This window comes from Aquarana catesbeiana, linkage group LG12 (genome assembly GCF_042186555.1).
Source record: "Aquarana catesbeiana isolate 2022-GZ linkage group LG12, ASM4218655v1, whole genome shotgun sequence".
NCBI lineage: Eukaryota > Metazoa > Chordata > Amphibia > Anura > Ranidae > Aquarana > Aquarana catesbeiana.
Genome location: NC_133335.1, coordinates 83,726,322 through 83,754,160, shown reverse-complemented (window position 1 = coordinate 83,754,160; position 27,839 = coordinate 83,726,322). Strand labels below are relative to the sequence as shown.

The following is a 27,839-nucleotide window of genomic DNA, read 5'->3' as shown; positions in this document are numbered from 1 at the left end:
GGACCAGGATTTTGAAAGTCACGTCTGCTGTACGTCTGCGTTTTCCTGCGCGTTCGGCAGTCCATTGAAATAAACGGGCTGTCAAAAATGCACCACGGAGTCAGGCACAATAATGCACACACGAACACACCCTTTATGGCATCAAGCTCACAAAGTACAATACACATTATTACATCCCCCAACAGTTTGCTAGCAGACAATAGGTGAGTTAATTAGCACAATTAACAATACAAACAGTGATTCCATCAGTGATTGATGTTAGGGGGGGAGAGACAGTGCTGGCCCCTAAGCACTGGTAAGTACCTGATTTTTAAAAGTCAGCAACTACACATGCAGTCCAGTGTGCTTTTTTTTCTGCATCAAAAACGCATGGAAATTAGGTTTTATGATTTCCAATGGCATAGTTCACATCAGCGCGTTCAGTTTCAGGGCAATCCAGTTCCAGAAAAAAGAAAATAGAACATGCTGTATTTTTCCTGCACTGGACTGTACTGGAACTTGGTAAAACACATCAAAAGCGCACCAGGCTCCAGTTCAGTGAAAACAACAGGGAAAAAAAAGCACCTGGAAAGCATCCGGAAACACATCAAAAAATGCACTGGAAACTACGCATGTAGAAACGCATCCGGGCCAGATGTGCAGTGCGTTTTTGTTGTGTGAACAGACACTCCCTCTTTATGAAGCCTACTGGTAAGCGATTTTGAAGCCCTTTCTAGAATCCTGTTTTTTCTGGCAAGTCCTACCCTTAAGTGACTTTACTTTGTCAAACCATGTCTGACTGGTCAGAATCCCTTAAGAGACCTAACCACTGCTATGGTTGATTCCTCACTTATCCTATGCGTGGACCACGTGGCTGTAACATACAATATAATTTTTCTGGAAGCCTCCTTTCTCATTTCTCACACGTGTCAGATTTCAGTACATATGCATAGGACACTTTGGTTAAAATGCTGGACTATAGAACCCTTAAAAAGCATTTGTATCACATGGCTTTCGAAGAACAACGCCGCCTTAGGCCAGTCTTTGAGAACATCATCAAGGATGCTACTGGTGGCACCTATCTCTCTCGGTAGAAGAAGCCTTTTGAATAGTCTGCAAGGTGTTCTCCCTCTCTGAATGTTATATCTTATATCTTGCAAATAAAGGTCCATTCACAGCCACTAAAACACATGGGACCAGGATTTTGAAAGTCACGTCTGCTGTACGTCTGCGTTTTCCTGCGCGTTCGGCAGTCCATTGAAATAAACGGGCTGTCAAAAATGCACCACGGAGTCAGGCACAATAATGCACAAACGAACACACCCTTTATGGCATCAAGCTCACAAAGTACAATACACATTATTACATCCCCCAACAGTTTGCTAGCAGACAATAGGTGAGTTAATTAGGCCAGTCTTAATTAGGCCAGTGTGGCTCCACTCCCTCAGCCCCCTCATTGAGCCCCTCCGAGGTTGGCTTTCCACCCACCCACAAGACCTAGCACCCAAAGTCTGCCAAATCTTCAGACAAGCCTCCTTCTGCATAAAGGTGCACCCCCACTTTTCTTAGTAGGGTGGAAGAGGCATTTATTAAACTTTGTGGACACTTGGACAGCTTGCATCTCTGACTCTTGGGTGCAGGAGGTGGTATCACAGGGCAACAAGCTGAGGTTTTGCTCCTGCCACTTCCTCTGGTTTCTTACCTCCAACCTTCCTTTGTCACGGCACAGATTAACAGATCTTCATCGATCCCTTTTGGATCTTTTGGATCAAGGTTTCATTGCACCAGTTTCTGTGGCAGAATGGTTCCAGTGATTTTACTCCAATCTGGTCAACTTTTCCAAGCCGAAAATACCCATTCTAGATCTTAAACACTGAAAGTCTTTATCCAGATCCAGAAATTCTGCAAAGAATCTACCAAATCTGTTATTATCTCCCTTCACCAGCGAAACTTTCTTTTCTATAGACATCAAAGATGCCTACTTGCATTTTCCCATCTTTCCAGCACATCAGTTATCCCTACACTGCTGTGAGGCTCCTAAATGAACTAGTTAGTGTCCCTGCCCTTTGGCCCTTCAGCTGCACATTGAGTATTCAGCAAGGTGCTGCTGAGCTCTCCTGGCTTCCCAGTTGTGGGATACTTGAACGACCTGTTGAAGGAACAGTCAGCACAGACTTTGTCAGACAACATGGCTCTCGACCTTACAGTGGTTTGGATGGATCGTAAACCTTCAGAAATCGTTGCTAGAACCGACTAATCATTTGGAGTATCTGGGTTTAGTCTTGGACCCCACTCAGTCCATAGTGTTCCTTTCATAGTAGAAGCTTCATACACTCCCATCTTCCTAGGCTTGATGGTAGCTACCTAGATTCACTTCAGACCTATGCATCACAACATTCTGTCACTGTGAAACAAGTCGATCTTGTCTCTGGACAGGCCAGTTCTTTGGCACTGAGGATCACGTTGTCCCTTACTTGGTGGTTCAGAAAAACTAGCTCTAGAGTCACTCTAGATGCCAGCCTGTCGGGCTGGGAGAGATCCTTGAGCAGGGGACTTGTTTGATGGAAGAATCTAATCTCCCGATTAACATCGTTGGATTTATTTATCTCTATAGCATTGGATAATCGTACTGGAGGGTCATCCAAACCAAATTCAGTCAGACAATGCTATTAGAGTGGCCGACATCAGTCATTAACCACTTGCCAATTGGCTCACGCCGACGTAAAGTGGCATGGGTGTGCAAAACAATGTACACGTGCGTCGCTGCATCATCGGTGGCTAGCGGGCGTGCCGTGGGAGCGTGCCTGCGGACTCGATGTCCACCGATAGCCCGCGAACGTGACACGGAGAGGCAGAACGGGGAGATGTAAACAAAGCATCTTCCTGTTCTGCATAGCAACATGACAGGGATCTACTGCTCCCAGTGATTGGGAGCAGTGATCTCTGTCATGTTCTAGTGAGCCCATTCCCCCTACAGTTAGAACACACCCAGGGAACACACTTAACACCTTGATCGCCCCATAGTGTTTAACCCCTTCCCTGCCAGTGACATTTACATAGTAATCAGTGCATTTTTATAGCACTGATCACTGTATAAATGCCAATGGTCCCAAAATAGTGTCAAAAGTGTCTGATCTGTCTGCTGCAATGTCGCAGTCACAATAAAAATTGCAGATCGCCGCCATTACTAATAAAAAAAAATAATAATAAAAATGCCATAAATCTATCCCCTATTTTGTAGACATGATAATTTTTGCGCAAACCAATCATTATATGCTTATTATTTATTTATTTATTTATTTTACCAAAAATATGTAGAATACATATCGGCCTAAACTGAGGAAAAAAATAGTTTTTTTATATATATTTTTTGGGATATTTATTATAGCAAAAAGTAAAAAATATTGCTTTTTTTTTTCAAAATGTTCGCTCTTTTTTTGTTTATAGCGCAAAAAATAAAAACCGCAGAGGTGATCAAATACCACCAAAAGAAAGCTCTATTTGTGGGAAAAAAAGGAACGTCAATTTTGTTAGGGTACAACATCGCAGTCGCACGTCTGCACAATTGTCAGTTAAAACAACGCAGTGCCGTATCGCAAAAAAGGGCTTGGTCAGGAAGGGGGTAAATCCTTCCGGGGCTGAAGTGGTTAAAGTGGTTTTAAACTCTGTTATACTACTTGTACCTACAGGTAAGCCTATAATAAGGCTTACCTGTAGGTACTGTAAATATCTCCTAAACTTGCACCGTTTAGGCGATATTCACTATATACGCTGCTGCCGACATCATCGGCACATGCGCACTGAAGAAACGGCCCACTAGTTATCTACCTTAATAACTACTATACAAGTCTGCCCCTTTTCCGCCACCTGTACCTGCAGTACCGCCCGAAAAAGCAGGAAGGGGCTTTCCAGGAAGTTTGGTGATCACAAGGCTACAAAGGGGTAATCAGCAAGTCTGAGGAACGAGGAAGTGTTGGCCATGAAGTGGAGGGATAAGGCCCCATTCACACTAGCGCGTTTTTTGATGCATTTTGCATTTTGCAGAAATGCATGGGAATTTTTTAACATGGGTTCCTATGGAACATGTTCACATCAATGCTTTTTTGTATCTCTGCGTTTTTGGAAAGGGTTGGGGACTTTTTTTCATGCAAAAAGCAGCGTTTTGCATGTAATGGTTTTCAATGGACAAGCATCAAAAACGCAAGTGCACCGTTTTTGCAGCGTTTTTGATGCGTTTTTGGTGCGTTTTTGCCGTTTTTTTTTTATTTATTTTTTTTTGTAATTTTTTTTAAGACTGTAAAAAAAAAAGAAAAAAAAAAAAACGCAAAACGCAAATCGCGGCAAAAATGCGGCAAAAACGCGGCTCAAAAACGTGCCAAGCATGAAAAAAAAACCTCCAAAAACGCTCAAAAGCAACATGCATAGGTGTGAATCGAGCCTCAGAGACATGTGTACATCCTGTCCACCATTCACAATGACACCTCAGTGGAAATTCACAGAAGACCTAGTCTCATCCAAAAGGCTGAGTGTGTACACAATTATAATCAGTTCATGGGGGTGGGGGGTGGATTTAAATGATCAGATGCTTCAGCCCTATTTATTAACAAGAAAGTCCCTCTAAATTTACAACTTTAAAAAAAAAACTCACCATGCCACTTACTAAATACCTTGGACTGTTTACTTTTAAAAAAAAGGGTCATGGGGGGGGGGGTATTTGTACTGTCCTGACATTTCAGAGCCTCAAGAAATGAGATCGGCAGTCAGTACATCAGATGTGATCAATTTTCAGTGATACTTGACATAACTTGTAGACTATAAATTTCACAAAGACTAAATAATATATACTAACTAGAAAAGGTACAATTTCTGGGGAAATTGTGAAAAGTGTTCTTGCCTCTACAACTGGAGTGGGCGGAGTAACTGGGTGGAGTGGCTTGAGTAACTGTGAAAAGTGTTAAAAAGCTTAATATTTTAAAAAGTATAAATAGTAGTAAAAAAGTTGAAGTCCCATCATTAGCTGAAAGAGCTGAACATTTTTTTCAAAAGTTTTTTTTTTTTTTCAAAAATGAATTATTTTTTTTCAAAAATGATTTTTTTTTTTTTTTTTTTTTTTTAAATGAAATTTTTTTTTTCAAAAATAATTTTTTTTTCAAAAACTGCCATCAAAACTGCCCCATCAGAATTGTCCCATCAAAACTGCCCCATCATATTGCCACCATCAAAACTGCCCCATCAGAATTGCCCCATCAAAACTGCCCCATCAGAATTGTCCCATCAAAACTGCCCCATCATATTGCCACCATCAAAACTGCCCCATCATATTGCCACCATCAAAACTGCCCCATCATATTGCCACCATCAAAACCCCATCAGAATTGCCCTATCAAAACAGCCCCATCATATTGCCACCATCAAAACTGCCCCATCAGAATTGCCCCATCATATTGCCACCATCAAAACTGCCCCATCATAATTGCCCCACCAAAACTGCCCCATCATATTGCCACCATCAAAACTGCCCCATCATAATTGCCCCATTAAAACTGCCCCATCAGAATTGCCCTATCAAAACTGCCCCATCATATTCCTCTATTATAAATCAGTACATGGTGTGTCTGTCCCCTCCCCCGGGCTCTGTAATCAGAGCTGAGATGCTCCAGCCACCTCCACCCCTGTGTATAACAGAAGCTTTGGTAACCATGGCAACAAAACAAACACAGTACACTCTGATTAATGGCTAAAATTTCCTGAAATGACCTCTAAACAAAAAGCTTTTTCTCAAAAACTATAAATCCTACAGCGAAGATCTTTATATTGTGAGAATCACAAGACCCAGACCTAGATTTTGATGTATAGTATATCTCTGAAATATTAAAATTGAAGGCACAGTCGCAGTTTAGATATTGCCCTTCAAATTTGGAGGGGGCTAGAGTGTAGTTTCAATGAATGTCAATGGACGGCGTGAGTTGCAAACAAATGGTCATATTGTGAAAACTATCAGGACTATGGCTTAGCCGTGGACATGTTTAGTGGCAGCAGGGATAGCTGAACGTTTTGATATAAGATTTGTGTAGGTGGGCTTGAAATTGAGGGAGTGGCGGCAGTTTAGAAATCATGTTCTGATTTTTCAGTTTTTGTCACCTCCCACTCTAGTTTCCCCATTCATTCCTATGGGACCAATTTTGCCGCAAAAACGACGATATTTCGTGAACCATTCGGCGAAACGTTCCACAAAATAATAGCACACCATTCGGGAACAATCCGCACGTTTTGGTATATTACTTGTCTATGTAGTGTAAAAACTGTGGGAGGAGTTAGGGTGGTAAATTTGGCTATAATAATAAGAATAAGAACTAGAAAAGGTACAATTTCTGGGGAAATTGTGAAAGTGTTCTTGCCTCTACAACTGGAGTGGGCGGAGTAACTGGGTGGGGTGGAGTGGCTTGAGTAACTGTGAAAAGTGTTAAAAAGCTTAATATTTTAAAAAGTATAAATAGTAGTAAAAAAGTTCCATCATTCGCTGAAAGAGCTGAACATTTTTTTCAAAAGTAATTTTTTTTTTCAAAAATGAATTTTTTTTAATCAAAAATGATTTTTTTTTCTTCAAAAATGATTTTTTTTTTCAAAAGTAATTTTTTTTTTCAAAGGTAATTTTTTTTTTTCAAAAATTAATTTTTTTATTTGAAAAATAATTTTTTTTTCGAAATTATTATTTTTTTTAAAAGAAATTTTTTTTTCAAAAATATTTTTTTTTTTCAAAAATAATTTTTTTTTTTCAAAAATATTTTTTTTTTTTTCAAAAATGATTTTTTTTTTTTCAAAAATTATTTTTTTACTTTTTTCAAAAATTATTTTTTTTTTTCAAAAATATTTTTTTTTTTACATGGGGCGGTCATAATGTTTTGGCTGATCATGGGGTGGTCATAATGTTTTGGCTGATCATGGGGTTGTCAGCTTTTGTCACTTCCCACTCTAGTTTTGAACATTTCGCCATTCATTCCTATGGGACCAATTTCGCCGCAAAAACGTCATTTCGTGGACCATTCGGCAAAACATTCCACAAAGTAATAACACACCAATCGGGAACAATCCGCTCGTTTCGGTATATTATTTGTCTCTGTAGTGTGAAAACTGTGGGAGGAGTCTACAAGCATTATCAAGTCTAGCAGATGAAGTCGCATACATTTGGGGTGTCTCAGCATCTTGTGTTTACAACCACTGTTTCCTAGCAACGCTCATGCCCTGTTTATGCTTCCCAAATACTACTTCATCAAAACTGCCCCATCAGAATTACCCCATCAAAACTGCCCCATCATATTCCTCTATTATAAATCAGTACATGGTGTGTCTGTCCCCTCCCCCGGGCTCTGTAATCAGAGCTGAGATGCTCCAGCAACCTCCCCCCCTGTGTATAACAGAAGCTTTGGTAACCATGGCAACAAAAACAAACACTAACAGTACACTCTGATTAATGGCTAAAATTTCCTGAAATGACCTCTAAACAAATGGCCGTATTTTAAAAACTATACATCCTACAGCGAAGATCTTTATATTGTGAGAATCACAAGACCCAGACCTAGATTTTGATGTATAGTATGTCTCTGAAATATTAAAAATGAAGGCACGGTCGCAGTTTAGAAATTGTCCTTCAAATTTGGAGGGGGCTAGAGTGTAGTTTCAATGAATGTCAATGGACGGCGTGAGTTACAAACAAATGGTCATATTGTGAAAACTATCAGGACTATGGCTTAGCCGTGGACATGATTAGTGGCAGCAGGGATAGCTGAACGTTTTGATATAAGATTTGTGTAGGTGGGCTTGAAAATGAGGGAGTGGCGGCAGTTTAGAAATCATGTTCTGATTTTCCAGCTTTTGTCATCTCCCACTCTAGTTTCCCCATTCATTCCTATGGGACCAATTTCGCCGCAAAAATGACGATATTTCATGAACCATTCGGCGAAACGTTCCACAAAGTAATAGCACACCATTCGGGAACAATCCGCACGTTTCGGTATATTACTTGTCTATGTAGTGTAAAAACTGTGGGAGGAGTTAGGGTGGTAAATTTGGCTATAATAATAAGAATAATATATATGTGAGATAACAGTAAGTGGTCTTGCTATGCAAGAACACTTAACTAGAAAAGGTACAATTTCTGGGGAAATTGTGAAAGTGTTCTTGCCTCTACAACTGGAGTGGGCGGAGTAACTGGGTGGGGTGGAGTGGCTTGAGTAACTGTGAAAAGTGTTAAAAAGCTTAATATTTTAAAAAGTATAAATAGTAGTAAAAAAGTTCCATCATTCGCTGAAAGAGCTGAACATTTTTTTCAAAAGTAATTTTTTTTTTCAAAAATGAATTTTTTTTAATCAAAAATGAATTTTTTTTAATCAAAAATGATTTTTTTTTCTTCAAAAATGATTTTTTTTTTCAAAAGTAATTTTTTTTTTCAAAGGTAATTTTTTTTTTCAAAAATGAATTTTTTTATTTCAAAAATATTTTTTTTTTCGAAATTATTATTTTTTTTTAAGTAAATTTTTTTTTCAAAAATAATTTTTTTTTTGCAAAAATATTTTTTTTTTCAAATATATTTTTTTTTCAAAAATAATTTTTTTTTTAAAAGTAATTTTTTTTTCAAAAATATTTTTTTTTTCAAAAATATTTTTTTTTTTTCAAAAATATTTTTTTTACTTTTTTCAAAAATATTTTTTTTTTTCAAATATATTTTTTTTTCAAAAATAATTTTTTTTTTTCAAAAATATTTTTTTTTTTTTCAAAAATGATTTTTTTTTTCAAAAATTATTTTTTTACTTTTTTCAAAATTTTTTTTTTTTTTTTTTTAAATATTTTTTTTTTTACATGGGGCGGTCATAATGTTTTGGCTGATCATGGGGTGGTCATAATGTTTTGGCTGATCATGGGGTTGTCAGCTTTTGTCACTTCCCACTCTAGTTTTGAACATTTCGCCATTCATTCCTATGGGACCAATTTCGCCGCAAAAACGTCATTTCGTGGACCATTCGGCAAAACATTCCACAAAGTAATAACACACCAATCGGGAACAATCCGCTCGTTTCGGTATATTATTTGTCTCTGTAGTGTGTAAACTGTGGGAGGAGTTTACAAGCATTATCAAGTCTAGCAGATGAAGTCACATGCATTTGGAGTGTCTCAGCATCTTGTGTTTACAACCACTGTTTCCTAGCAACGCTCATGCCCTGTTTATGCTTCCCAAATACTGCTTCATCAAAACTGCCCCATCAGAATTACCCCATCAAAACTGCCCCATCATATTCCTCTATTATAAATCAGTACATGGTGTGTCTGTCCCCTCCCCCGGGCTCTGTAATCAGCTGAGATGCTCCAGCCACCTTCCCCCCTGTGTATAACAGAAGCTTTGGTAACCATGGCAACAAAACAAACACTAACAGTACACTCTGATTAATGGCTAAAATTTCCTGAAATGACCTCTAAACAAATGGCCGTATTTTAAAAACTATACATCCTACAGCGAAGATCTTTATATTGTGAGAATCACAAGACCCAGACCTAGATTTTGATGTATAGTATGTCTCTGAAATATTAAAAATGAAGGCACGGTCGCAGTTTAGAAATTGCCCTTCAAATTTGGAGGGGGCTAGAGTGTAGTTTCAATGAATGTCAATGGACGGCGTGAGTTGCAAACAAATGGTCATATTGTGAAAACTATCAGGACTATGGCTTAGCCGTGGACATGTTTAGTGGCAGCAGGGATAGCTGAACGTTTTGATATAATATTTGTGTAGGTGGGCTTGAAAATGAGGGAGTGGCGGCAGTTTAGAAATCATGTTCTGATTTTCCAGCTTTTGTCATCTCCCACTCTAGTTTCCCCATTCATTCCTATGGGACCAATTTCGCCGCAAAAACGACGATATTTCGTGAACCATTCGGCGAAACGTTCCACAAAGTAATAGCACACCATTCGGGAACAATCCGCACGTTTCGGTATATTACTTGTCTATGTAGTGTAAAAACTGTGGGAGGAGTTAGGGTGGTAAATTTGGCTATAATAATAAGAATAATATATATGTGAGATAACAGTAAGTGGTCTTGCTATGCAAGAACACTTAACTAGAAAAGCTACAATTTCTGGGGAAATTGTGAAAGTGTTCTTGCCTCTGCAGCTGGAGTGGGCGGAGTAACTGGGTGGGGTGGAGTGGCTTGAGTAACTGTGAAAAGTGTTAAAAAGCTTAATATTTTAAAAAGTATAAATAGTAGTAAAAAAGTTCCATCATTAGCTGAAAGAGCTGAACATTTTTTTCAAAAGTAATTTTTTTTTTCAAAAATGAATTTTTTTTATTCAAAAATGATTTTTTTTCTTCAAAAATGATTTTTTTTTCTTCAAAAATGATTTTTTTTTTTCAAAAATAATTTTTTTTTTTCAAAAATATTTTTTTTTTTTCAAAAATAATTTTTTTTTTTCAAAAATATTTTTTTTTTTTTCAAAAATATATATATTTTTTTCAAAAAATTTTTTTTTTTTTTCATGGGGCGGTCATAATGTTTCAGCTGATCATGGGGTTGTCAGCTTTTGTCACCTCCCGCTCTAGTTTTGAACATTTCACCGTTCATTCCTATGGGACCAATTTCACCGCAAAAACGACGATATTTCGTGAACCATTCGGCAAAACGTTCCACAGAGTAATAGCACACCAATTAAATGACATTGAGGCCGGATTCACACTGGTATTTTTCAGCTTTTCACAAAGTTCCACAAGGTAATAGGACACCAATTAAATGACATTGAACATTTCGCAATTCATTCCTATGGGACCAATATTGCCGCAAAAAACTACGATATTTCGTGGACCATTCGGCGAAATATTCCACAAAGTAATAACACACCAATCGGGAACAATCCGCTCGTTTCGGTATATTACTTGTCTCTGTAGTGTAAAAACTGTGGGAGGAGTCTACAAGCATTATCAAGTCTAGCAGTTGAAGTCACATGCATTTGGGGTGTCTCAGCATCTTTCGTTTACAACCACTGTTTCCTAGCAACGCTCATGCCCTGTTTATGCTTCCCAAATACTACTTCATCAAAACTGCCCCATCAGAATTACCCCATCAAAACTGCCCCATCATATTCCTCTATTATAAATCAGTACATGGTGTGTCTGTCCCCTCCCCCGGGCTCTGTAATCAGAGCTGAGATGCTCCAGCCACCTCCCCCCCTGTGTATAACAGAAGCTTTGGTAACCATGGCAACAAAACAAACACTAACAGTACACTCTGATTAATGGCTAAAATTTCCTGAAATGACCTCTAAACAAATGGCCGTATTTTAAAAACTATACATCCTACAGCGAAGATCTTTATATTGTGAGAATCACAAGACCCAGACCTAGATTTTGATGTATAGTATGTCTCTGAAATATTAAAAATGGAGGCACAGTCGCAGTTTAGAAATTGCCCTTCAAATTTGAAGGGGCTAGAGTGTAGTTTCAATGAATGTCAATGGACGGCGTGAGTTGCAAACAAATGGTCATATTGTGAAAACTATCAGGACTATGGCTTAGCCGTGGACATGTTTAGTGGCAGCAGGGATAGCCGAACGTTTTGATATAAGATTTGTGTAGGTGGGCTTGAAAATGAGGGAGTGGCGGCAGTTTAGAAATCATGTTCTGATTTTCCAGCTTTTGTCATCTCCCACTCTAGTTTCCCCATTCATTCCTATGGGACCAATTTCGCCGCAAAAACGACGATATTTCGTGAACCATTCGGCGAAACGTTCCACAAAGTAATAGCACACCATTCGGGAACAATCCGCACGTTTCGGTATATTACTTGTCTATGTAGTGTAAAAACTGTGGGAGGAGTTAGGGTGGTAAATTTGGCTATAATAATAATAAGAACTAGAAAAGCTACAATTTCTGGGGAAATTGTGAAAGTGTTCTTGCCTCTACAACTGGAGTGGGCGGAGTAACTGGGTGGGGTGGAGTGGCTTGAGTAACTGTGAAAAGTGTTAAAAAGCTTAATATTTTAAAAAGTATAAATAGTAGTAAAAAAGTTCTATCATTAGCTGAAAGAGCTGAACATTTTTTTCAAAAGTAATTTTTTTTTTCAAAAATGAATTTTTTTTATTCAAAAATGATTTTTTTTTCTTCAAAAATGAATTTTTTTTTCTTCAAAAATGATTTTTTTTTAAAAAGTGATTTTTTTTTTTCAAAGGTAATTTTTTTTTTCAAAAATAATTTTTTTTTCAAAAATATTTTTTTTTTTCAAATATATTTTTTTTTTCAAAAATTTTTTTTTTTTCAAAAATATTTTTTTTTTTCAAAAATATTTTTTTTTTTTCAAAAATTATTATTTTTTTTTTTTTCAAAAATTATTTTTTTATTTTTTTCAAAAATTATTATTTTTTTTTTTCAAAAATATTTTTTTTTTTTACATGGGGTGGTCATAATGTTTTGGCTGATCATGGGGTTGTCAGCTTTTGTCACCTCCCACTCTAGTTTTGAACATTTCGCCATTCATTCCTATGGGACCAAGTTCGCCGCAAAAACGTCATTTCGTGGACCATTCGGCGAAACATTCCACAAAGTAATAGCACACCAATCGGGAACAATCCGCACGTTTCGGTATATTACTTGTCTCTGTAGTGTAAAAACTGTGGGAGGAGTCTACAAGCATTATCAAGTCTAGCAGATGAAGTCACATGCATTTGGGGTGTCTCAGCATCTTGTGTTTACATCCTACAGCGAAGATCTTTATATTGTGAGAATCACAAGACCCAGACCTAGATTTTGATACATAGTATGTCTCTGAAATATTAAAATTGAAGGCACGGTCGCAGTTTAGAAATTGCCCTTCAAATTTGAAGGGGCTAGAGTGTAGTTTCAATGAATGTCAATGGACGGCGTGAGTTGCAAACAAATGGTCATATTGTGAAAACTATCAGGACTATGGCTTAGCCGTGGACATCTTTAGTGGCAGCAGGGATAGCTGAACGTTTTGATATAAGATTTGTGTAGGTGGGCTTGAAAATGAGGGAGTGGCGGCAGTTTAGAAATCATGTTCTGATTTTCCAGCTTTTGTCATCTCCCACTCTAGTTTCCCCATTCATTCCTATGGGACCAATTTCGCCGCAAAAATGACGATATTTCGTGAACCATTCGGTGAAACGTTCCACAAAGTAATAGCACACCATTCGGGAACAATCCGCACGTTTCGGTATATTACTTGTCTATGTAGTGTAAAAACTGTGGGAGGAGTTAGGGTGGTAAATTTGGCTATAATAATAATAAGAATAATATATATGTGAGATAACAATAAGTGGTCTTGCTATGCAAGAACACTTAACTAGAAAAGCTACAATTTCTGGGGAAATTGTGAAAAGTGTTCTTGCCTCTACAACTGGAGTGGGCGGAGTAACTGGAGGGAGTGGCTTGAGTAACTGTGAAACGTGTTAAAAAGCTTAATATTTTAAAAAGTATAAATAGTAGTAAAAAAGTTGAAGTCTCATCATTAGCTGAAAGAGCACAAACATTTTTTTCAAAAATAATTTTTTTTCAAAAATATATTTTTTTTTTCAAAAATATATTTTTTTTTTCAAAAATGATTTTTTTTTTTCAAAAATTTTTTTTTTTTCAAAAATTATTTTTTTTTTTAAAAATGATTTTTTTTTTTTCAAAAATGTTTTTTTTTTTCAAAAATAATTTTTTTTTTCAAAAATATTTTTTTTTTCAAAAATGAATTTGTTATTTTTTTCAAAAATTATTTTTTTTTTTTTTTAGAAAAATATTTTTTTTTTACATGGGGCGGTCATAATGTTTTGGCTGATAATGGGGTTGTCAGCTTTTGTCACCTCCCACTTTAGTTTAGAACATTTCGCCATTCATTCCTATGGGACCAATTTCGCCGCAAAAACGACATTTCCTGGACCATTCGGCAAAACGTTCCACAAAATAAAAGCACACCATTCGGGAACAATCCGCACGTTTCGGTATATTACTTGTCTATGTAGTGTAAAAACTGTGGGAGGAGTTAGGGTGGTAAATTTGGCTATAATAATAATAAGAATAATATATATGTGAGATAACAATAAGTGGTCTTGCTATGCAAGAACACTTAATAACTAGAAAAGGTACAATTTCTGGGGAAATTGTGAAAGTGTTCTTGCCTCTACAACTGGAGTGGGCGGAGTAACTGGGTGGGGTGGAGTGGCTTGAGTAACTGTGAAAAGTGTTAAAAAGCTTAATATTTTAAAAAGTATAAATAGTAGTAAAAAAGTTCCATCATTCGCTGAAAGAGCAGAACATTTTTTTCAAAAGTAATTTTTTTTTTCAAAAATGAATTTTTTTTATTCAAAAATGATTTTTTTTTCTTCAAAAATGAATTTTTTTTTCTTCAAAAATGAATTTTTTTTTTCAAAAGTAATTTTTTTTTCAAAGGTAATTTTTTTTTTCAAAAATGAATTTTTTTATTTCAAAAATAATTTTTTTTTCGAAATTATTTTTTTTTTAAAGTAATTTTTTTTTCAAAAATAATTTTTTTTTTTTTCAAAAATATTTTTTTTTTTTCAAAAATGATTTGTATTTTTTTCAAAAATTTATTTTTTTATTTTTTTCAAAAATTATTTTTTTTTTTCAAAAATATTTTTTTTACATTGGGCGGTCATAATGTTTTGGCTGATCATGGGGTGGTCATAATGTTTTGGCTGATCATGGGGTTGTCAGCTTTTGTCACCTCCCACTCTAGTTTTGAACATTTCGCCATTCATTCCTATGGGACCAATTTCGCCGCAAAAACGTCATTTCGTGGACCATTCGGCGAAACGTTCCACAAAGTAATAACACACCAATCGGGAACAATCCGCTCATTTCGGTATATTACTTGTCTCTGTAGTGTAAAAACTGTGGGAGGAGTCTACAAGCATTATCAAGTCTAGCAGATGAAGTCACATGCATTTGGGGTGTCTCAGCATCTTGTGTTTACAACCACTGTTTCCTAGCAACGCTCATGCCCTGTTTATGCTTCCCAAATACTACTTCATCAAAACTGCCCCATCAGAATTACCCCATCAAAACTGCCCCATCATATTCCTCTATTATAAATCAGTACATGGTGTGTCTGTCCCCTCCCCCGGGCTCTGTAATCAGAGCTGAGATGCTCCAGCCACCTCCCCCTGTGTATAACAGAAGCTTTGGTAACCATGGCAACAAAACAAACACAGTACACGCTGATTAATGGCTAAAATTTCCTGAAATGACCTCTAAACAAATGGCCGTATTTTAAAAACTATACATCCTACAGCGAAGATCTTTATATTGTGAGAATCACAAGACCCAGACCTAGATTTTGATACATAGTATGTCTCTGAAATATTAAAAATGAAGGCACGGTCGCAGTTTAGAAATTGCCCTTCAAATTTGAAGGGGCTAGAGTGTAGTTTCAATGAATGTCAATGGACGGCGTGAGTTGCAAACAAATGGTCATATTGTGAAAACTATCAGGACTATGGCTTAGCCGTGGACATGTTTAGTGGCAGCAGGGATAGCTGAACGTTTTGATATAAGATTTGTGTAGGTGGGCTTGAAAATGAGGGAGTGGCGGCAGTTTAGAAATCATGTTCTGATTTTCCAGCTTTTGCCATCTCCCACTCTAGTTTCCCCATTCATTCCTATGGGACCAATTTCGCCGCAAAAACTATGATATTTCGTGAACCATTCGGCGAAACGTTCCACAAAGTAATAGCACACCATTCAGGAACAATCCGCACGTTTCGGTATATTACTTGTCTATGTAGTGTAAAAACTGTGGGAGGAGTTAGGGTGGTAAATTTGGCTATAATAATAATAAGAACTAGAAAAGGTACAATTTCTGGGGAAATTGTGAAAGTGTTCTTGCCTCTACAACTGGAGTGGGCGGAGTGGCTTGAGTAACTGTGAAAAGTGTTAAAAAGCTTAATATTTAAAAAAAGTATAAATAGTAGTAAAAAAGTTCCATCATTCGCTGAAAGAGCTGAACATTTTTTTCAAAAGTAATTTTTTTTTTCAAAAATGAATTTTTTTTAATCAAAAATGATTTTTTTTTAATCAAAAATGATTTTTTTTTTCTTCAAAAATGATTTTTTTTTTCAAAGGTAATTTTTTTTTTCAAAAATGAATTTTTTTATTTCAAAAATATTTTTTTTTTCGAAATTATTATTTTTTTTAAAGTAATTTTTTTTTCAAAAATAATTTTTTTTTTCAAAAATATTTTTTTTTTCAAAAATATTTTTTTTTTTCAAAAATAATTTTTTTTTTTCAAAAATATTTTTTTTTTCAAAAATATTTTTTTTTTTTTTTCAAAAATGATTTTTTTACTTTTTTCAAAAATTATTTTTTTACTTTTTTCAAAAATTATTTTTTTTTTTCAAAAATATTTTTTTTTTTACATGGGGCGGTCATAATGTTTTGGCTGATCATGGGGTGGTCATAATGTTTTGGCTGATCATGGGGTTGTCGGCTTTTGTCACTTCCCACTCTAGTTTTGAACATTTCGCCATTCATTCCTATGGGACCAATTTCGCCGCAAAAACGTCATTTCGTGGACCATTCGGCAAAACATTCCACAAAGTAATAACACACCAATCGGGAACAATCCGCTCGTTTCGGTATATTATTTGTCTCTGTAGTGTGAAAACTGTGGGAGGAGTCTACAAGCATTATCAAGTCTAGCAGATGAAGTCACATGCATTTGGAGTGTCTCAGCATCTTGTGTTTACAACCACTGTTTCCTAGCAACGCTCATGCCCTGTTTATGCTTCCCAAATACTGCTTCATCAAAACTGCCCCATCAGAATTACCCCATCAAAACTGCCCCATCAGAATTACCCCATCAAAACTGCCCCATCATATTCCTCTATTATAAATCAGTACATGGTGTGTCTGTCCCCTCCCCCGGGCTCTGTAATCAGCTGAGATGCTCCAGCCACCTTCCCCCCTGTGTATAACAGAAGCTTTGGTAACCATGGCAACAAAACAAACACTAACAGTACACTCTGATTAATGGCTAAAATTTCCTGAAATGACCTCTAAACAAATGGCCGTATTTTAAAAACTATACATCCTACAGCGAAGATCTTTATATTGTGAGAATCACAAGACCCAGACCTAGATTTTGATGTATAGTATGTCTCTGAAATATTAAAAATGAAGGCACAGTCGCAGTTTAGAAATTGCCCTTCAAATTTGGAGGGGGCTAGAGTGTAGTTTCAATGAATGTCAATGGACGGCGTGAGTTACAAACAAATGGTCATATTGTGAAAACTATCAGGACTATGGCTTAGCCGTGGACATGTTTAGTGGCAGCAGGGATAGCTGAACGTTTTGATATAAGATTTGTGTAGGTGGGCTTGAAAATGAGGGAGTGGCGGCAGTTTAGAAATCATGTTCTGATTTTCCAGCTTTTGTCATCTCCCACTCTAGTTTCCCCATTCATTCCTATGGGACCAATTTCGCCGCAAAAATGACGATATTTCGTGAACCATTCGGCGAAACGTTCCACAAAATAATAGCACACCATTCAGGAACAATCCGCACGTTTCGGTATATTACTTGTCTATGTAGTGTAAAAACTGTGGGAGGAGTTAGGGTGGTAAATTTGGCTATAATAATAAGAATAATATATATGTGAGATAACAGTAAGTGGTCTTGCTATGCAAGAACACTTAATAATATATATGTGAGATAACAGTAAGTGGTCTTGCTATGCAAGAACACTTAATAATAATAATAATATATATGTGAGATAACAGTAAGTGGTCTTGCTATGCAAGAACACTTAATTTGGGTTATTTTTAGCAAAGTTTAAATTTTGGCCTAAATTTATGAAGAAAAATTACTTATTTGCAAAATTTTATAATAGAAACTAAAAAAAAGGTTGTTTTTTTTTTTCACAAGTTTATCTCTTTTTTTTGCTAAACATAAAAAATAAAAAACCCAGTGCTGATTAAATACCCCACTGTAGTGTCCTCTGCCCACTGAAACCAGTGTCCTCCCACCTCCCAATCCCCCAAAGCAGTGTCCTTTGTCCATTCCTCATCACAATACCCCCCCCCCCCCCCCCCCACTGTAGTCCCCAGGGTCTGTCCCCTCTCCAACAGTGTCTCCTTTGTTCTGTTCACCCCACACACATGCACAGTGTTGTGTAGGTAGCACCTGCCAGCATGTGTACAACAGAGCGGAGATCAGGAGGCAGCATAGTGCTGGGTGGAAGGCGGGGGGGCTGGAGTTCATAATAACAAGCTGCCAATCACTGAAGCAGCTCCCACCTCCACCCAGCACTTTGCTGCCTCACGCTCTCCACTCTGCAGTTAACATGAGAGCGGCGAAGGCTGGGGGTCGGCAGACCCCTGGCTACGATCCACCTGTTGGCTCTCCACGGTTGATTGTGATCGACCGCTTCCCAACCCCCGGTCTAAAGTTTTTTTATTTGCCGGCGTCAAATGTTTCCATAGGTGGCAATATAACCCAAAAGTTAACAACTACCTGTGTGCTTAAATTTTAAATCTTGGCCTGTTTGACATTAATTTGCTTGACGCAACATCATCTTTTATATTTTACCAAACAATTGGGTGTACTAAAATTCAAGTGTAATTTTCCTAAAAATATGATAAATTACTGTACAAATATTGTGTAACATTAAAAAATGGCAACTGCCACCATTTTATTTTAAAGGGCCTCTGCTTTCAGAAAATGTATAATGTTTGGGGGTTCTAAGTATTATTCTAGCAAAGAATGCTGATTTTTAAATGTGCTTGAAAAATGTGAAGATTGTCCCGGTTAATTAGTGGTTAATAATGGGTTTACTTGTGCAGTCATCAAAGTTTGCCATGTTGTGTCTTATGTAATGATTGTATGATTTATTCTCTCTCTGGTTTACAGGACTATGCGTGTAAATGAAGATACAGTGCTGAGAGGGCAGCGGGTGATTTTAGTACCCTATGAGCCTCACCATGTTGTCAGGTACCAGTTCTATAAACCAAAAGCATCTGTAGAATTATTGTCAGGACTGAACTTCAGACAAACAGCTAAACACACAGTTGAAATGCACGTATGGAAGCCGTTTTATCTTTTGGTTTGGTTTATGGTTTGTAGTACTGTCCATTCAGTTGTGAGATTTACAAACCCGTACTAAATGACAGAGCAGGGTTGGGGACATGACCTGATAAACAATACAGCTTCCAACCACCAGCCTGTGATTTAATATTGAAGAAGAAGCTCACTTCCCTCCTCCGGTAAACATACTCCCTGCCATCCCATTGCATGCTGCCCATCAGATTGGCACCAGTACTGTCCATTCCTCTTCCAGGCGAAGCGCCACTGTACAAGGGGGAGTACAGGTGGTTGATGCCAAGTCAAATTCAGGTATATACATTTATTGCATAAAATGACTTCATAACTGCATACAGTAAGTCCCCCCCCCCCCTCCCACTTATATATGAGTTCATTTCCGGGAGCTCGTTTGTAAGTCCAACAAAGATCAGTGCTTGCAGACAAAGGCTGCGAGCGCTGATCAGTGTGTTCTAGTAGGGGGAGTCCCCCTGTCAGAACACAATAGCACAGCGAGGGAGATTGCCGCACCAACATTGCTTGCATTTTTTTTTTTTACTAGGTTGAACGGAAAAAAATTGTGCAAGCACAAGTGCGCATCTTTGAAAGTACGCAAATTGAGGGTTTGTATGCGTTATACTTGTTATTTTTTTTAATGCAGTGAAGGAAAAAAGTATTTGATCCCCTGCTGATTTTGTACGTTTGCCCACTGACAAAGAAATGATCAGTCTATAATTTTAATGGTAGGTTTATTTTAACAGTGAGAGACAGAATAACAACAAAAATATCCAGAAAAACACATTTCAAAAAAGTTATAAATTGCATTTTAATGAGTGTAATAAGTATTTGATTCCCTATCAATCAGCAAGATTTCTGACTCCCAAGTGTCTTCTATACAGGTAACGAGCTGAGATTAGGAGCACTTTCTTAAAGGGAGTGCTCCTAATCTCAGCTTGTTACCTGTATAAAAGACACCTGTCCACAGAAGCAATCAATCAATCAATCAATCAGATTCCAATCTCTCCACCATGGCCAAGACCAAAGAGCTGTCCAAGGATGTCAGGGACAAGATTGTAGACAAGGCTGGAATGAGCTACAAGACCATCGCAAAGCAGCTTGGTGAGAGGGTGACAACAGGTGGTGCGATTATTCACAAATAACTGTCAATCTCCCTCAGTCTGGGGCTCCCTGCACCTTGTGGAATTTCAGTGATCATGGGAATGGTGAGGAATCGGTCCAGAACTACACAGGAAAATCTTGTCAGTGATCTCAAGGCAAATGGGACCATAGTCAGCAAGAAAACAATTGGTAACACTATGCCGTGAAGGAATGAAATCCTGCAGCACCCTCAAGGTCCCCCTGCTCAAGAAAGCACATGTACAGGCCCGTCTGAAGTTTGCTAATGAACATCTGAATGATTCAGAGGAGAACTGGGTGAAAGTGTTGTGGTCAGATGAGACCAAAATCAAGCTCTTTGGCATAAACTCAACTCGCCGTGTTTGAAAGAGGAGGAATGCTGCCTAAGACCCCAAGAACACCAACCCCACCGTCAAACATGAAGGTGAAAACATTATGCTTTGGGGGTGTTTTTCTGCTAAGGGGACAGGACAACTTCCCCACATCTAAGGGACGATGGATGGGGCCATGTACCATCAAATCTTGGGTGAGAACCTCCTTCCCTCAGCCATCGCATTGAAAATGGGTCATGGATGAGTATTCCAGCATGACAATGACCCAAAACTTACGGCCAAGACAACAATGGAGTGGTTCAAGAAGCACATTAAGGTCCTGGAGTGGCAAAGCCAGTCTCCAGACCTTAATCCCATAGAAAATATGTGGAGGGAGCTGAAAGTTCTAGTTACCAAACTCAGCCTCAAAACCTTAATGACTTGGAGAGGATCTGCAAAGAGGAGTGGGACAAAATCCCTCCTGAGATGTGTGCAAACCTGGTGGCCAACTACAAGAAACGTCTGACCTCTGTGATTGCCAACAAGGGTTTTGCCACCAAGTATACTAAGTCATGTTTTGCAAAGGGGTCAAATACTTTTTCCACTTATTAAAATGCAAATCAATTTTTAAGTTTTTTGAAATGCGTTTTTCTGGATATTTTTGTTGTTATTCTGTCTCTCACTGTTAAAATAAACCTACCATTAAAATTATAGACAGATCATTTCTTTTTCAGTGGGCAAACATGCAAAATCAGCAGGGGATCAAATACTTTTTCCCTCACTGTACCTTTTGATTTCACTTGCACAGATATCTTAATTCAGAATTTGGGGATTTACTAACTGATGTAGCTGATGCCCTTACTGATGCATATAACCCCTCCCAATGGCCACAGATCATCAGTCACTGGGCAAACATACAAAATCAGAATGGGATCAAATACTTTTTTCCCTCACTGTAGAATGTGGTCATTTGAAGGACAAAGCTTATAACCTTAGGCAACTGTCCCCGTTCTTCTTCTTTACTGACATGTGCTGCTGTTTCCTGTTATTCACATGGATACCATCCTTGATTCCTGTTCATTCCCTGAGCAGGATTTCCTGCTCCCTGGAAAAATCTGACAAAACTAACGTGTGTTTAGGTGTTCTTGCCTTCCACCTTGCTGGTTCCTATTGAGAAATGCTGTGAGGAAACTTCTCTTAAAGTGATTGTAAACTATCACCTTGTAAAACAACCAATTCATTTTAAAATAGAAATAAAAGGCAAAACCTCTGTATAGGTATAAAAACATTATAAATACCCTTTTCCCTTTTTTTGCAAGTGATCCCTATGTTTTCAGCTGCATAAGAGATGGGTGAGGAAAAACAGCAGTACACTGGTTTTCTCAGTGAATAGCTGTGCAGGGGCAAGTGGGTGTCAGAACAGGTCTGATCACTGGAGGAGAGTAGGCTGAGCTCCCAGCATAGCTAGAGAACTGACCACGGTGTGTGTTCTCCTGCTTAGTGTGGTCAGTTTTTAATAGTAAAGCAGAGGGACTGGCAGGAACACCAGGGATTTCACACAAAGGAAGCAATACAAAGAGAACAGGATACTTTTTCATACCAGTACATGGTACAGCAGGCACATATCAGGAATATGAAATGTTGGGTGTACATATTCTTTAAAGCGGAGTTCTGCTAAAAAATAATAAAAAATAAAAGTCAGCAACTACAAATACTGCAGCTGCTGACTTTTAATAATCGGACACTTACCTGTCCCAGGGTCCAGCGTTGCGGGGGAGCGAAGCCCCGCTCGTCTCTCCCTCCTCTCTGCGGCGCCGGCATTGTAAGTGTGGGCGCCCGGCTGTGGCTTCACAGCCGGGCACCCGCTGCGCATGTGTGAGCGGCGCCTGGCAATCATCTGGGACCTGTGACGTGTCCCAGATGATTGCCGAGAGGGAGGGGGGAGAGGTGATCTCCCTTCCGGTTCCGCGGTGCGTCGGGAGGAAGTGGGAGCTGGGACCCCCCCCCAAAAAAAATGACATGCCAAATGTGGCATGTCAGGGGGTCACCTCCATTAAAGTGGACTCTGCTTTAAGTCATGCCCAGGAAAGATTTTCAGATTTGTGTAGTGCAATATGGAATTTTCAGAGGAAAATTCTCTCAGGATTGTGTTCCCAGTCTCTCGTTCCCATGACCATTGTTCCAGTTTCAGATACATGTTTACAGTTTGCCTAAGTCTTTAAGATTCCTGTTATGTGTCTGCTATGACTTGCCTGTGTGACAGTGCGTGGCCTTGCCACTATGGAAATGATGCAGGATTCGCATAAAGCTTAATGCGATGTTCCAGACCCTCGTTTGAGCGTTTGAGTGTTTTTTGTTTTTCTCTGGATTTTTTAGTCCAAAATTGGGGACTGGAGCTTGAAGGTTCCAAACTGTCTTGAGCGGGATGGAAACTTCAGTCCTGTGTGCGGATTTTACCAAGTGCCTGCATCTTGTGTGATACACAGGTGTGCCGTGTCATTATATTCTCAAGCCTAAGGATAGCTTAGGGCTTCCATTTTGGAGACAGTTTCCATATTGGAGACAGAAGGTCTCACCCAGAGATCAGAGGAGCCCCAGCCAGGAGTAAAGGGACAGGAGGTCTCAACAAGGTGTTAGAGAAGCCCCAGCCAGAAGTCAAGGGACAGAAGGTCTCAACCAGGGTTCAGAGGTGCTCCAGCCAGGAGTCAAGGAACAGAAGGTCTCAACCAGGGGTCAGAGGTGTTCCAGCCAGGAGGTATTGTTCCAGGAGTCTCCTATCAGGTGGGCTTCTATCAGGGTACCAGGAGAACCCCTATCTAGGCCAGGAGTGGACAGTGCAGCAGGGCTCTGCAACTAGAGGCTAAGTGAACCAGAAGATCTGGGCAACACAGTCAGAGGGACTAGTAAGAAGAGCAGCGGTGCTGCAGACAAGGGAGCCAAGTGGCTCTGCATTTTCAGTTGTTGGAAACCCCTGCATGGGCAACTGATGTTTATTTAAAGTTTCAGTTTTGTGCAATAAACCAAGCCCTAAAACACAGCTTAGACTGGCGTAACACATTGAAAAATGCACCTGCCACATGAGTATAATCACCCCGAAGCAAACCTGCTTGAACAAGACCTTGCTGTATGATTCTGTAATTCACTTAGTTTAGGCCGCAACCTAGGAGCTGTCTGCAACAAAGCCAACCTCTCCTTTAATGTGTTTAGGTGTACACCAGGCAGTTCCATACTCCATTGCACCTTGGCCCTCTGTAGAGCCTACATTTCCCTGGCAGTACAGAGGGTCCACTATTTCTGTGACAGCAACTTTCCTCCAAGCCTACTTCAATTGAAGGCTCCATGTACAGTAGCGTTTTTTAAGCTCCTTGAAGCTAAATAGTGTATCCTATGTGTCCATGCACTCTACTTTAGGCTATTATCAATTTTTGAGCTTCAGCATCTAGGAGAAGAAAAAAAATGTTTTTGTAGAGTTTCTTGGAGCGTTTTTCCAGCAGAAACGCTCCTAAATGTTCCTAAATGCTACTAATAGTGTTTTTTGAGCTTTTTTTTCCTGTTACTGCAAAAAAGCCAAAAAAACGCTAATACTCCTAAACACTCCTAAAACCCTGCTAAAATGTGATTTAAAGCGTTTTAATACAGGGATTTTTTTTTCCAGCGTTTTTTTAGCTTAAAAAAAACACTAGTGCGCTTGGAGCCTTAAGGTAATTACACTATGGAGGATACATATATTTTTCATTTGCCTGCAGCTTTAAATAATGGTCTTTTTTTTTTTTTCTTTTTAATCATTTTTGATTTTGTTATAGGATTGCTTTTATAGAGCAATTTCAGGAAAAAAATATTTGATAAACTGCTAGGACATATTTTGAATGTGCTAAATTTAACCAAAACCAGTCAGTTTACCTTAATTGGAATTTACTGTAGAATCCAAGAAGCCCTTACATTTGCTGCTTGATAGGTCTGCTTCCTCAGATCACATTATTCTATTCAGCACATAGTCTGTGTCCTATTTCGTGTATTGGACCCACACACATGTACACTCTGGAAAGCATAGGTCCGTGCATCCAGCGACCTGTCATTGATTTCAGCAACTTGCCTGCACAGAACCCTTGTGCATCCCAGGCGGCTGAAGACGGCCCTTTGCATAGACGTACGGGTCATTACGCCAATGTGAATGAGGCCTAAAGAACCAATACACTGCAAACCTAACAGACATAACTGATATAGATACTAAATGAACCAATTTTAATTGTGAACGCAGAACACAACAATCTCTCACAGTGATGAGGCTGATGGGAAGTGTTTGAGAGTCACTACTGTAGTAGGCCTGGGCAGGCCAAAGATGGTGCAAATTTCTTTCCTTCAACCACGGGCGGTGGAAGCCATCCTCGCCAGGAGAAGACAGTGTTTATCGCCAGCCGCTATAGCAGCCACTTGCAATCCGGAATCGATCGATCAACTTGGTACATTCAGCCTTTCCATTAATGGTTCGAATCATCTATGGCTGGACTTAGTGACTATAATCAATTGATATCATAATTAGTTATTGGATATGTCATAGACTCCAAACAGATAAATCAGTGCAATTTAGGGCTGAAACAACTAATCGATTATGAAATTAATCGATTACTATTTTCATAATCGATTAATCGACCAGTAACATAATGGGGTTAAAAATAATAAAATGAGCCCTTTATAGTACAAAAAGAGCAAATAATCGCTACTGTAAATATTACTTTCACAGTTCTACAGTAAGAAAATGAACCCCTTACAGCAGGGGTCCTCAAACTACGGCCGGCGGGCCGAATCCAGCCCTCCAGCGTTTTTTTATCCGGCCCGCGGACTGCCCCTTTAACTGCAGCACTCCCCCTGCCATCTGCTCCCTCCATCACACAGGACGGGAAACATGACAGGCCCGGAAAAAGGACCTTCTGTGCTAAGAAGCAGGTGATTGGTTACTAGGCATCAGGGCGGTCCCAGGAACCAATCACCTGCCCCTCACTTCCAAAGTCCCGCCCTCCGTCCGGACCTACCATGCCTCGTGTCCTGTGTGATACAGGTAAGTGTTGAGTGGGAGTGTAATATTGATATGGGGGGATCTGTGACACACGGGGGGAGTCTGTGATAGGGGGAGATCTGTGATGTGGGGGACTCTGTGCTATGGTGGGGGACTGATGTGGGGGACTCTGTGCTATGGTGGGGGACTGATGTGCTATGGTGGGGGACTCTGTGCTATGGTGGGGGACTGATGTGGGGGACTGATGTGCTATGGTGGGGGACTGATGTGCTATGGTGGGGGACTCTGTGCTATGGTGGGGGACTCTGTGCTATGGTGGGGGACTGATGTGGGGGACTCTGTGCTATGGTGGGGGACTCTGTGCTATGGTGGGGGACTGATGTGGGGGACTCTGTGCTATGGTGGGGGACTCTGTGCTATGGTGGGGGACTGATGTGGGGGACTCTGTGCTATGGTGGGGGACTGATGTGGGGGACTCTGTGCTATGGTGGGGGACTGATGTGGGGGACTCTGTGCTATGGTGGGGGACTCTGTGCTATGGTGGGGGACTGATGTGGGGGACTCTGTGCTATAGTGGGGGACTGATGTGGGGGACTCTGTGCTATGGTGGGGGACTGATGTGGGGGACTCTGTGCTATGGTGGGGGACTGATGTGGGGGACTCTGTGCTATGGTGGGGGACTGATGTGGGGGACTCTGTGCTATGGTGGGGGACTGATGTGGGGGACTCTGTGCTATGGTGGGGGACTGAGTGCTATGGTGGGGGACTGATATGGGGGACTCTGTGCTATGGTGGGGGACTGATGTGGGGGACTCTGTGCTATGGTGGGGGACTGATGTGGGGGACTCTGTGCTATGGTGGGGGACTGATGTGGGGGACTCTGTGCTATGGTGGGGGACTGATGTGGGGGACTCTGTGCTATGGTGGGGGACTCTGTGCTATGGTGGGGGACTGATGTGGGGGACTCTGTGCTATGTGGGGGACTGATGTGGGGGACTCTGTGCTATGGTGGGGGACTGATGTGGGGGACTCTGTGCTATGGTGGGGGACTGATGTGGGGGACTCTGTGCTATGGTGGGGGACTCTGTGCTATGGTGGGGGACTGATGTGGGGGACTGATGTGGGGGACTCTGTGCTATGGTGGCGGACTGATGTGGGGAACTCTGTGCTATGGTGGCGGACTGATGTGGGGGACTCTGTGCTATGGTGGCGGACTGATGTGGGGGACTCTGTGCTATGGTGGGGGACTGATGTGGGGGACTCTGTGCTGTGGTGGCGGACTGATGTGGGGGACTCTGTGCTATGGTGGGGGACTGATGTGGGGGACTCTGTGCTATGGTGGGGGACTGATGTGGGGGACTCTGTGCTATGGTGGGGGACTGATGTGGGGGACTGATGTGCTATGGTGGGGGACTCTGTGCTATGGTGGGGGACTGATGTGGGGGACTCTGTGCTGTGGTGGCGGACTGATGTGGGGGACTCTGTGCTATGGTGGGGGACTGATGTGGGGGACTCTGTGCTATGGTGGGGGACTGATGTGGGGGACTCTGTGCTATGGTGGGGGACTGATGTGGGGGACTGATGTGCTATGGTGGGGGACTGATGTGCTATGGTGGGGGACTCTGTGCTATGGTGGGGGACTGATGTGGGGGACTCTGTGCTATGGTGGGGGACTGATGTGGGGGACTCTGTGCTATGGTGGGGGACTGATGTGGGGGACTCTGTGCTATGGTGGGGGACTGATGTGGGGGGGATCTGTGATGGGGGAAGTATGTGATTGGGAGTGGTTCTGTAATGAGGGGAGTCTGTGAAATACTGAGTTTATATTGATTACAATTGTTCTTTATTTTAAATATTGTACTGTTTTTTTCCTGTTTTGTTTTTTTTGCACTACAAATAAGATGTGTGCATAGGAATTAGTTCATATTTTTTTTTAAACTATAGTGCGGCCCCCCAACAGTCTGAGGGACCGTGAACTGGCCCCCTGTCTAAAAAGTTTGAGGACCCCTGCCTTACAGTAACGATTATTTGCTTTTTTTGTACTATAAAGGGCTTATTTTAGTTTTTTTAACCCCATTATGTTACTAAACGTCTTAGACCAGGTTCACATCTTTGTGTTTTTTTGGTGCTTTTTGCAGAAACACACTACAGTTCATTTACATGGTTTCCTATGGGACACGTTCACATCTATGCTTTTTTTTTCAGCCGCTGCGTATTTGGAAAGGGTCAAGGACTTTTTTTTTTTTAACGCAAAACGGTGCTTTTTTGGTTCAATATACTTCAATGGCGAAGCTGCAGAAAAGCATGTAATGCGTTTTTTCAACA

The 27,839-nt window shown here is 39.9% G+C and overlaps 1 protein-coding gene across 1 annotated transcript in view; it reads left to right on the top strand.

Moving 5' to 3' along the window:
- Nucleotides 1-27,839, top strand: part of NAT9 (N-acetyltransferase 9) — a 63,116-nt gene that overhangs the window by 2,796 nt on the left and 32,481 nt on the right. The window contains exon 2 of the mRNA XM_073608158.1: nucleotides 18,885-18,965. Coding sequence (XP_073464259.1) covers nucleotides 18,889-18,965 — 77 coding nt within the window. The 5' untranslated portion in view covers nucleotides 18,885-18,888. The remainder of the gene's footprint in view (nucleotides 1-18,884; nucleotides 18,966-27,839) is intronic.